Genomic DNA, 13,257 nt, shown 5'->3' with positions numbered 1-13,257 from the left:
AGTTTTATACAGCTGCAACATTACCTCACAACTTTTGAATTCAATCCTCCAACACTACAAAAACCTTAACCATGTTATCAACTTGTGCGGCAACTTTGAGGGATCTATGAACCTGGTCATCAAGATCCCTCTGTTCATCCACACTACTAAGAATCATGCCATTAACCCCTGTACTCTGCCTTTAAATTCGACTATCCAAAGTGGATTACTTCACACTTTTCTGGATTGAAATCCATGTACTTCTCAGCCCAGCTCTGCATCCTATTAATGTCTTGTTATAACCCTCGAAAGCCTTCTATACTATCCACAACACCACCAACCTTCATGTCATTTGCAAACATACTAACCCATCATTCCATTTCCCCATCCAAGTCTTTACAAAAATCGCAAAAGCAAGATCCCCTGCGGAATAGCACTGGTCAAGTACCTCCAGGCAGAGTATGTTCCACCTGCTACTACCTTTTTCCTACTGTGGGCAATCCATTCAGCCATGTTTCTCTGGATCCAATTTCTCGTGACTTTCTGAATGGGCCTACCATGCGGAACCTTGTTGAATACTAAAATCCATGTACTCCACATCCACTGCTGAATCTTCATCAATTTGTTTTGTCACTTCCTCAAAAAATTCAATCAGGCTCGTGAGGCACGACATGCCCCTAACAAAGCCATGCTGACTATCCCTAATCAGACTATGGTTCTCCAAATACCAGTAAATCCTGTCCGTACGAATCCTCTCCAGTAGTTTGTCCACCACTGATGGTCTATAATCTCCAGGGTTATCTCTATTACCTTTCTTGAACAAAAAATTGGTGGGGTATAAACTAATCATAAAGCCTCAAGAAGCTACAAATAAAATTTAAACTGAGATTCTCAAAAATGCAGATGTATTTCAAACTGTTCACACTGAAAATCCTGGTGCTCTAATTACGAGCAGAAATCTATGAAGCATTACTAAGAAAAGCCCTTTCAAATGCTAATGCTTATAAAGCAAAGAGGGAAAACTATCATGTACAAACGTTTGTAAGAAGCAGACAGGAGTGGGTTATCTTGAATTAGGAAATAAAATCAGAGCCAGAATTGTAATCTGCATGGCTGACACAAACACAGTTAAGTGTGGTTTTTTTTTGTATATAAGCCTCTATTCTTGAATATAAATTAATAAGCTGAAAACATCAGAGATTGCAACATTCCATTTCCAAATGCAAAATCTCCTTAATCAAAGTATGAGATGTTTTCATTTTCCACAACTTATACAGTATCATGCTTCACCCATAAACAGTACTTGTAACAAAGAAAGCTATGAATATGGACATAGCATTCTTAGTCAATCTGCAAAGGAATTTGGAAAGGGATTTACAGAATAAGGAAAACAGCAAATTACTTGAATGCTGGAAATCTGAAAGAAAAGAAGAATACACTGAGTAAGTCAATCAGCATCTGTCTAAAAAGAAACAGAGACAAGGCATACACAAGGAAATCTGCAGATGCTGGAAATTCAAGCAACACACACAAAGTGCTGGTGGAACACAGCAGGCCAGGCAGCATCCATAGGAAAAAGCACAGTCGACGTTTTAGGCCGAGACTGAGTCCTGACGAAGGGTCTCAGCCTGAAAAGTCGGTTGTGCTTCTTCCTATGGATGCTGCCTGGCCTGCTGTGTTCCACCAGCACTTTGTGTGTGTTACAGAGACAAGGCGTCATGACAATGGGAAGAATGAGAAATTATATATAAATTTTTAAATGCAGAGAAAGAGGAAAAGGCAAAGAACAATAGGGAAAGTCAATGATGGGGTAGAGCATAGGTTAAGTTTTTGTTAACCCAGTGGCCCTACCCCATCGGGAAAAAAATCTCATTAAGGCACAATTTCATTCAATAATTAATTTGAATATTCCTCCTTACCAGTTTCTCAGTATCATCTTGGTGCTTTATTAACTTCCACAACAGCTGGATGATGCTAAGGACCTGCAGTTTAAGCTGCATGGCTTCCAGTTCAAGTAGACTGCCTGGTGAAGGGCCAGCAGGTTGAGCAGGGGAAGCTTCCACCCAACACTCCAACAGAAGAGGTACCAGGATTTGAATGAAGCTTTTCAGATTCTCTACTGAAGACAAACCTTCTTCAGCATCATGTGAAGGTCTAGTGTAATGGAAAAAAAAATGAATGGATGCTCATTCTCATCAGAATATAAAAATATAGTCCGAGGCCAATTGATAACTTATTGCCACTCCTATTATTTAGTACAATCATGACAGATTTTCTTTAACCACTGTGCTACTTTCATGCACTAATTCCCAATATCCCTTTTCCTACATATCAAGAAAATTATTGATCACAGTTTTGAATCCACACAAAGATCTGGTTGTTATGGTCCATGTGGGTACCAACTATGTAAGGAGAACAAGTAAGGAGGTTCTGCTGAGGGTATTTGAGCAGCTAGGAACTAAATTAAAATGCAGGACCAAAAAGGTAATAATCTCTGATTTATTAACTGAGTTACATGGAAATTGACACAGGGTAAATAAGACCACAGTTGCTCAAAGCTGGGTGTGGGAGAAGTGGGTTTGAATTTGAAACATAGAAACATAGAAAACCTACAGCACAATACAGGCTCTTCGGCCCACAAAGCTGTGCTGAACATATCCTTACCTTAAAAGTTACCTAGGGTTACCCATAGCCCTCTATTTTTCTAAGCTCCATGTACCTATCCAGGAGTCTCTTAAAAGACCCTATTGTATCCACCTCCACCACTGCTGCCAGCAGCCCTTTCCATGCACTCACCACCCTCTCCGTAAAACACTTACCCCTGACATCTCCTGTCTAGCTACTTCCAAGCACCTTAAAATCGTGCCTTCTTATGCTAGCCATTTCAGCCCTGGGAAAAAGCCTCTGACTATCCACACGATCAATGCCTCTCATCATCTTATACACTTCTATCAGGTCACCTCTCATCCTCCATCGCTCCAAGGAAAAAAGGCTGAGTTTACTCACCCTATTCTCATAAGGCATGCTCCCCAATCCAGGCAACATCCTTGTAAATCTCCTCTGCACCATTTCTATGGTCTCCACATCCTTCCTATAGTGTGGTGACCAGAACTGAACACAGTACTCCAAGTGGGGTCTGACCAGGGTCCTATATAACTGCAACATTACCTCTTGGCTCCTAAACTCAATCCCACAATTGATGCAGGCCAAAGCACCATATGCTTTCTTAACCACAGAGTCAACCTGCACAGCAGCTTTGCGTGTCCTATGGACTCGGACCCCAAGATTCCTCTGATCCTCCACACTGCCAAGAGTCTTACCATTAATACTATATTTTGTCATCATATTTGACCTACCAAAATGAACCACTTCACACTTATCTGGGTTGAACTCCATCTGCCACTTCTCAGCCCAGTTTTGCATCCTATCAATGTCCCGCTGTAAACTCTGACAGCCCTCCACACTATCCACAACACCTCCAACCTTTCTGTCATCAGCAAATTTACTAACTCATCCCTCCACTTCCTCATCCAGGTCATTTATAAAAAAATCACGAAGAGCAGGGGTCCCAGAACAGATCCCTGAGGCACACCACTGGTGACCAACCTCCATGCAGAACATGACCCATATACAACCACTCTTTGCATTCTGTGGGCAAGCCAGTTCTGGATCCACAAAGCAATGTCCCCTTGGATCCCATGCCTCCTTACTTTCTTAATAAGCCTTGCATATGGTTCCTTGTCAAATGCTTTGCCGAAATCCATATACACTACATCTGCTGGTCTACCATCATCAATGTGTTTAGTCACATCCTCAAAAAATACAATCAGGCTCATAAGGCACGACCTGCCTTTCACAAAGCCATGCTGACTATTCCTAATCACATTATGCCTTTCCAAATATTCATAAGTCCTGCCTCTCAGGATCTTCTCCATCAACTTACCAACCACTGAAGCAAGACTCACTGGTCTATAATTTCCTGAGCTATCTCTACCCCTTTTCTTGAATAATGGAACAACATCCACAACCCTCCAATCCTCCTGAACCTCTCCCGTCCCCATTGATGATGCAAAGATCATCACCAGAGGCTTAGCAATCTCCTCCCTCACCTCCCACAGTAGCCTGGGGTACATCTTGTCCTTTCCCAGTGACTTATCCAACTTGATGCTTTTCAAAAGCTTCAGCACATCCTCTTTCTTAATATAGACATGCTCAAGCTTTACAATCCGCTGTAAGTCATCCCTACAATCACCAAGATCCTTTTCCGTAGTGTATACTGAAGCAAAGTTCTCTTTAAGTACTTCTGTTATCTCCTCCGGTTCCATACATACTTTTCCAATGTCACACTTGATTGGTCCTATTCTCTCACATCTTATCCTCTTGCTCTTCACATACTTTGTAGAATGCCTTGGGGGTTTTCCTTAATCCTGTCTGCCAAGGCCTTCTCATGGACCCTTCTGGCTCTCCTAATTTCTTTCTTAAGCTCCTTCCTGCTAGCCTTATAATCTTCTAGATATCTATCATTACCTAGCTTTTTAAACCTTTTGTAAGCTCTTCTTTTCTTCTTGACTAGATTTACAACAGCCTTTGTACACCACAGTTCCTGTGCCCTACTATCCTTTCCCTGTCTCACTGGAATGTACCTATGCAGAACTCCAAGCAAATATCGCCTGAACATTTGCCATGTTTCTTCCATACATTTCCCTGAGAACATCTGTTCTCAATCTATGCTTCCAAGTTCCTGCCTGATAGCCTCATATCTCCCCTTACTCCAGTTAAACCCTTTCCTAACTTGTCTGTTCCTATCCCTCTCCAATGCTATGGTAAAGGAGATAGGAGATAGCTGCCATCAGGAAGAAGGTACAGGAGCCTCAAGACTCACACCACCACATTCAAGCACAATTATTACTCCTTAACCATCAGGTTCTTGAAGCAGAGGGGATAACTTCACTCACCCTATTTCTGAAATATTCCCACAACCTATGGTCTCACATTCAAGGCCTCTTCATCTCATGTTCTCCATCTCATGTTACCATTTCTTTTCTTTTGTATTTGCAGAGTTTGTTGTCTTTTGTAGATTGGTTGTTTGTCCGTCGTGTTAGGTGCTGTCTTTCACTGATTCTATTGTGATTTACTGGCAGACCACAGTACGTGTGCTTGCAACACTGTGTGTCCGACAGAGTGATCAGCAGCACTGGGGCTCCACAGGGAACTGTCTTGTCTCCCTTTCTCTTCACCATTTACACCTCGGACTTCAACTTCTGCACAGAGTCTTGTCATCTTCAGAAGTTTTTGGATGACTCTGCCATAGTTGGATGCATCAGCAAGGGAGATGAGGCTGAGTACAGGGCTACGGTAGGAAACTTTGTCACATGATGTGAGCAGAATTATCTGCAGCTTAATGTGAAAAAGACTAAGGAGCTGGTGGTAGACCTGAGGAGAGCTAAGGTACCAGTGACCCCTGTTTCCATCCAGGGGGTCAGTGTGGACATGGTGGAGGATTACACATACCTGGGGATACGAATTGACAATAAACTGGACTGGTCAAAGAACACTGAGGCTGTCTACAAGAAGGGTCAGAGCCATCGCTATTTCCTGAGGAGACTGAGGTCCTTTAACATCTGTCGGACGATGCTGAGGATGTTCTATGAGTCTGTGGTGGCCAGTGCGATCATGTTTGCTGTTGTGTGCTGGGGCAGCAGGCTGAGGGTGGCAGACATCAACAGAATCAACAAACTCATTCGTAAGGCCAGTGATGTTGTGGGGATGGAACTGGACTCTCTCATGGTGGTGTCTGAAAAGAGGATGCTGTCCAAGTTGCATGCCATCTTGGACAATGTCTCCCATCCACTACATAATGGACTGGTTGGGCACAGGAGTACATTCAGCCAGAGACTCATTCCACCGAGATGCAACACAGAGCGTCATAGGAAGTCGTTCCTGCCTGTGCCCATCAAACTTTACAACTCCTCCCTTGGAGGGTCAGACACCCTGAGCCAATAGGCTGGACCTGGACTTATTTCCTGGCATAATTTACATATTACTATTTAATTATTTATGGTGCAACAGTAACGAAAACCAATTTCTCTTGGGATCAATAAAGTACGACTATGACTATGTGTTTGCCCACAAGAAAACAAATCTCAGGGTTACATAATGTGACATATAAGTACTTCGAACTTTGAAACTTCCTTCTGCAGTGGAACTCACCTTCAGAACAAATAGATAACTATTTAACCTCTGGGAGCTATCCTCTTAGAATCAAAATAATCGAAACCTCAGTAGTTGAGTTTCAGTATGTGGACAATGCTTATGTTTGTACAGTATACTTTCATTCATTGAAGTATAAACAAGCCTTGCACGCAACATCTGTAAGACAAACATCCTCTCACAACCTGCCCTGCATCTCTCTGACAATAAAGCTTCATCACTATGATATCCTGGAAAATGGAAACCATTTCCCAGAACTCATGCCTCCTCTTGGCAAAGACAAATACTGATCATGAAATTCACCACAGCCCTCAATGCACCAGCACTGCCTTTGATTTAAGAACATCTGAAAAACAAGACCTAGTAAAACTTGTGGCCTGCAAGGCAACTATGATAACTGCCCTCCTATATGCTGCTGAGTGCCAAACTAACTACAACAAGCATCTTGAAGCATTACTAAAATATCACTAATGTGGTTTCTGCAAAATCTTCCAAATTCATTGGGACGATAGGCACACCAACATCAGTGTTCTCTCTCAGACTGAAATCTGAGCACTGAGGGCCTAGTTACCCAATGTCAGCTCTGTTGGGTAGGCACATCAGTTGCACACTCAACACCACAATCTCAAAACTGACACTCTTTTCAGAGCTCTGGCATGGGACAAGATTACTCAGGCAGACAAAGGAAAAGATTTTATGAAATGCTCGATCCCACTAACTCCAGGCAACCACACCCTGAAATTGAAGGAGGAGTATTCAGGATGGTACTTTGAAACCTGAGGTCCTACATTAGGAGCATACAACTGTCATGTTTAAGTTGCAAAACAACAGTACCACTTCTCAAATTATCCAGTCATTCAGCCTGTCAGCCACCACCTACCCCTATTTTTTTCAAAAACGGACTGCAGTTCCCACTGAGGCCCTAGTTATTCATGGTAAATTATGCCAGGTAGGTTGGCATGGAAACAAGTTATTCTCCAGTCCAAGAGGAGGAATTTAATTCTTCACCCCCCACCTCCGTCAGGTGGAAGATACAGAAGTGTGAAAACATACACTACCAGGCTTAAGCACAGCTTCTCTTCCACCAGTTAACTTGTAAAATAAAATGGACTCTTGACCTCACAATCTACCTCATTATGGCTTTGTGTCTGTACTTTCTTTGTACCTGCAACACTTCATTCTGCATTCCGCTTCTATTTCCCCTTGTACTACATTTTATTGTCATTTCTATCTTTAAATTAAATTATTTCATGTTCCGGTCATTGTTCCATAAAAACTTGTTAACTAGCACATTGCTAATTAACTTGTTGTTCATGACACAATAATAGATCTAAAACAGCCTGCACCGTCACATACTTAGATGAGAAAATCTGCAAATACTGGAAATCGAAGCAACACACACCTAATGAAGTCCGGATGAAGGGTCTCAGACTGAACCGTCAACTGTTTACTCTTCTCCATAGATGCTGCCTGGCCTGCTGAGTTCCTCCACCATTAAATGTGGGTTGCCACATACTTATTGGGTAAACTATCTTTATATGCACAAATAGTTTGCCCTCCACAATATTAGTGCTGATTTAGTTTATGTGTCGTCTACAGATTAAAATCCTCTGTGACTCAAGTCCATATCTAATTTCTTTATTTATATTGCATGTTATCTTTACTGTTTGAAGGTTTATATGAAACTCCCAATATTTTCATTTGCCCTCGCTAGTGCTTAGTCCCTCCAAAACTAATTATGCTTGATTTCCTAAGCAAAGATCCCCCCTATTTACTGTTGTTATCCATTTTCAAAATTAGGTATAGCTACCTGTTTCTCCATTTGGCCTTTTTCTTCGAAAAACTAAGTATCCTGAAAATATTCCATTCCCAATCTTGATTACTTTCCGAGTACTCTGCTGTAATAGTTAGTAGGTTACATCCATTTATTTTACTTTGGGCAATTAATTTCCCTATTTTGCTATAAATGCTTCAAGCATTCAGATAAAGTGCCTTTGTACTATTTTTCTACTATAAAAAAAGCAATTCTCCTGTGTTTTCCTTTCCTGACATATTCAAGTTGTTGATAATCCATCTTGCTCCTCTTGTTCTATCTCATTAACTTTATAACAGATCAGCACATGACCACCACCTTCCCCCTACACTCTAAACTGTTTAGTCTTATATACAGACCTAGTTATTTAACTCACACAGACAATGAAACCAGCATAATTCAAGCGAAGCCCTTATTAATGGAACATTTCCCTCTTCCTTCAGTACTGATGTCATTGCCAATGAATTGAAACCCACATCTTCTATGTTCCTTAAACCATACATTCAAATCCCTTATCTTATTTACCCCTGTGCCAAGTTGCACATGGTTCAAACAGCAATCCAGGGATTATCATCTTTGTACATCTTTTTAATTTGGATCCTAGCTGTTCAGTTTACTTTAATCTGCTTCTTTGTCCTTTCTAACTCATTATTTCCCACAAATGGATCTTTTTCTCCTCATTCCAAATTCCTCTACCCACCCAAGATGTTCTTGCCACACAAACAGATGCTCAATAAACCAGAGAAAATTCCTTGCTAATTAGAAGCATTTTTAGTTGTATTGTCACTATGTACAGATCCATTTATTCTTCAGGAACTAAGCACCCACACTGATTGAAATGCCAAAGAAAAATGACAAAAATACCAAATATACTTTTAAATCAAGCACAACAGCTATGAAGAACGTAGGTCCTCCTCATCTCACAAACACCTGACTTGTGCATTGCCCATATATACAAGCAAGCATTTAGGAGACTGATGGTATGGAGTTACCAGTTGCTGTAGGGCTGCAGGCATTTTCTGCTGCGTGAGAACTCAGCTGGTGGTCACATTTCCTATGTGTGAACTGCTCATTACAAACAGTTCACAAGAATGGAACTCTGCCATAACCAGGGGACAATTTATAGAGCGAAAGTTAAAGAAAGTTCACCAAAGCAGAATAAGAGTACATGTTAGAAATGTGGTTCCTTTTAACTAAATGGCAAATCAGCATTTCATGCTTTGTGAAACACCAATGCTCATTACAATAAACTAGAATGATACAGAAGGAAATCATCTGCACCCTTTTTTGTACAATTGTAATTCAGAAGGACCAAAATCAAAAATTGCTTAGGTCCAAGGTAGTGAGGTCCCACTTCATCACAAGTTAATAGACCACAGAAAAATACCAGCTGTAATTGTGGTCAATTTGCCTTTCCTTCTTAAGCTTCAAAATAACTCAAATCTTTGAATAAAGAGTTGAAGTTATTTTAAATATTAAAGGAATAAACCCCATTTGGAACAACCTCACTTCCATTCTTTTATCATTCACACTTCGAACTTCAGTACAATGACAAAGAGCTCTTCAACAGAAATCGTTGCTTTTCTTGGGGCTAAAATTAATCTATAATAAACGTCAATACTAAAAATGTACTGGAAATAAGAAAAAATCCTTTTAACTGTGGACAATAACTACAAGAACTCTACTAGTTCTACTAAGAACCTTTAGACAACAAGTTTGGGCATGAAATAAAGCAATAAATTAAGAAAATACAAGTGATAAAAGTAACTGCACATACCTTTGGGATATCTGTAAAATGGTTACAGTGTGGTGGGAGTTTAAGGTGATCTTGCTGTACCAGTTGGTACTAGTTCTGGTTCAGAGTCATAAATTTATGAATAATTTGCAATACTTACATGTTATCATGTTTGCTGTTGTGTGCTGGGGCAGCAGGCTGAGGGTAGCAGACACCAACAGAATCAACAAACTCATTCGTAAGGCCAGTGATGTTGTGGGGATGGAACTGGACTCTCTCACGGTGGTGTCTGAAAAGAGGATGCTGTCCAAGTTGCATGCCATCTTGGTCAATGTCTCCCATCCACTACATAATGTACTGGTTGGGCACGGGAGTACATTCAGCCAGAGACTCATTCCACTGAGATGCAACACAGAGCGTTGTCATTCCTGCCTGTGGCCATCAAACTTTACAACTCCTCCCTTGGAGGGTCAGACACACTGAGCCAATAGGCTGGTCCTGAACTTATTTCCTGGCATAATTTACATATTACTATTTAACTATTTATGGTTTTATTACTATTTATTATTTATGTGCAACTGTAACGAAAACCAATCTCCCCCAGGATCAATAAAGTACGACTATGACTATGTTAGCCTACTCACAGCTAAACTACAGATCCTCTCTTTCTTATCACTAAGCTCTCCAGCGAGCAAAATATTGATTGTGGAATTGGCGAATTGACACTGCAAATAATTCCAACCTCCCACTTGGAGCGCTAGCTAATGCTGCAGGTGAAATGATACAACTTATGGTTATGATGAAGGTCTACAAAAGGAACAAATGAAGACATAAAGCCTAACCAAACCAGAATTTTTAAACTTAAGGCAGTGTTTTTTCTTCTACCAGTCATGTCAACATCAAATGTATTACACTGAAAATAAGAATTTTCAGGAAAAGTAGAAGCTAACATACAAAACGGCTTTGCTCTTTAAAATGTAATTTCAATTGTTTTCTTTCTGAAGAACATAATTTGGACATCCAGTATATAAACAATGGAACATAACTTGCAGGAAAGGTACCTTAGTCTGAAAGAAAAGGTCCCTCAAAATCTCTAGGACTAAGATTTTCTTGAGGTTATTTCTGGATATGACTGAAAAACAAAATGTTACCATTTCCAAGCTGGTAGAAGATGAACTGTTCGAACTGTGAATGGCACCACTCATTCCACACTTTATTTTCTTGCCATTCAATTACTTAATCACTAAGAACAATGCCACTGCACGTATTTCTTTTAAGTGTTTTTATTACTCTTTCTTTATTATTTTATTATTCTACTACCAGCCTATCCCCATCTGCCCAAATTTAATTTGATTTGTCTTTGCATTTTCTTCCAAAAATGAAACTCTGAATCCTTCAGAGTTCTCCTTTCACTGGTGAGGAAAGTATTGAGCAAAATGCACACGATCTGAGAAGCAACATGATAACACAAATATAACACTATCAATGACATGCTTAAATTCCAATCAATCTTGCTCCTTGTGAAACTGTCAGTAATTCCTAGCCAGTTAAAAGCTGATCATGTTGCCAGAACAGAGAGGTAGGAGCCTGAAAATTACTAGGCGTTTGATAGACATTGATTTAGTACAAGTGTCCCCCGCTTTTCGAATGTTCGCTTTATGAAACTTCACTGGTAAGAAAGACCTACATTAGTACCCTGTTTTCGCTTTCAGAAGGTGTTTTCACTGTTATGAAAAAAAAATTCAGCACGTGATTAAAAAATCAGCATGCGAAAAAATCAGCGCGCAATAGAAGGCAGCATGCCCCGAGCAGCCACTCTCCCCCGGATTCTTGCCAGCATTGCTGAAACACGAGCCTGTGAGCAGCCGTTTGCAAGATGAGTTCTACGGTATCGGAAAAGCCTGAAAGAGCTCGTAAGGGTGTTACACTTACGGTAAAACTAGACATAATTAAACATTTTGATTGTGGTGAACGAAGTAAGGACAACGTGAGTTTGGCTTCTGGAAGCTGATGAACATGATGTTGAAGAGGTTTTGGCATCCCATCACCAAGAACTGACAGATGAAGAGCTGATGCAATTGGAAGAAAAAAGGATAACAACCGAAACCGAACGAGTAATGATAAAGAACGACTTTAATTTTGAAAGGATACGTCGGTTTAGGGGATATTTGCAGGATGGTTTGAGTCCTTATTAAAGAACTGTATGATAGAAAAATGCACGGGGCTCAGCAGTCAAGCAAGCCTTCCACATCAGTCAGAGCAGACGACGAACCTCGAACTTCGACATCGAGGCGGGCAGTCATAGGAGAAGATGAGCTGCCTGCTCTAATGGAAACAGGCGACGAGATGACACCCCAGTGTCCCACCACCCCAATCCCCAGGCCACAGACGGATACCGATTCGCGGAGAATGCAAAGGTAGCCAGGAGGCACACAGCACATCTTTAAGAAAAAAGCCGAAATAAACATGCTAATTAATTAGGTGCCGCCGACACGTAATTGTCAGCCCAGATCAGAGACGACGCGATCGGAAATCGGCACCGATCTGGGCTGACAATTACGGGCCGCACCTAATTAATTAGCAAGTTTCTTTCGGCTTTTTCTTAAAGATGTGCTGTGTACCTCCCGGCTACCGCTGGACCCCTGCGTTCTTCGCGGCAATGTATCGGGTCGGCGGCCTGGAGGGTGGGGGACCACTGCACCACCCAATCTCTGACGACTCAGTCTAACACACCATCATCAGTGTGCTCGGCGCTGTCCCAATTCCCGAAGTGATACTACACTGTACATACATTATTTCTACTTTATATCGGCTGTGTATTTTTATGTGTTATTTGGTAGATTTGGCAGCTTCATAGTTTAAAGGTTACTGGAGAGAGTGTTCTTGCCAACAGCGCTTGCGTGAGATTTTCACTCCAGAGAACAGTTCACTAATGATTGTGGAAAAGTATTTCTACTTTATATAGGCTGTGTATTTATCACATCATTCCTGCTTTTACTATATGTTACTGTTATTTTAGGTTTTATGTGTTATTTGGCATGATTTGGTAGGTTATTTTTGGGTCTGCAAACGCTCACAAAATTTTCCCATATAAATAAATGGGAATTGCTTCTTCGCTTTACGACATTTTGGCTTACGAACCGTTTCATAGGAACGCTCTACCTTTGGATGGTGGGGGAAACCTGTATCTGTAATAAAGGGCATTCAAAATGAAGAAAATATACTCTGTGGATGTAAAAAGGGTGGTATTTAAATACTAAATGAAATAAAAAACTGCAACACACAGAAAAAGCTGGATGAACTCAGCAAGTCAGGCAGCATCTATGGAACTGAATGACAGTCAATGTTTCAGGCCAAGACCCTTTATCAGGACCAGAAAAGAAGGGGGAAGATGCTAGAACCAAAAGTTATGAATTGCAATTTAGATTTTCTTAATTGATAAAGATAATACCTTCAACATAAAGTACTCCAGCTACATAATAAGAAATAACAAGACTTTCACCAAACCCTAACAAACTCA

General features: G+C 40.8%; 1 protein-coding gene across 4 annotated transcripts in view; it reads right to left on the bottom strand.

The window, feature by feature from the left end:
* Positions 1 to 13,257, bottom strand: part of tex10 (testis expressed 10) — a 90,653-nt gene that overhangs the window by 66,293 nt on the left and 11,103 nt on the right. For all 4 annotated transcript variants that reach the window (XM_072253508.1, XM_072253510.1, XM_072253511.1 and 1 more), the window contains exon 5: positions 1,899 to 2,133. In XM_072253508.1, the coding sequence (XP_072109609.1) occupies positions 1,899 to 2,133 (235 nt within the window). The remainder of the gene's footprint in view (positions 1 to 1,898; positions 2,134 to 13,257) is intronic.

The sequence above is a fragment of the Mobula birostris genome, chromosome 3, assembly GCF_030028105.1.
Source record: "Mobula birostris isolate sMobBir1 chromosome 3, sMobBir1.hap1, whole genome shotgun sequence".
NCBI lineage: Eukaryota > Metazoa > Chordata > Chondrichthyes > Myliobatiformes > Myliobatidae > Mobula > Mobula birostris.
The sequence above is the reverse complement of the archived record's forward strand: the minus strand, read 5'-3'. Positions and strand labels throughout refer to the sequence as shown.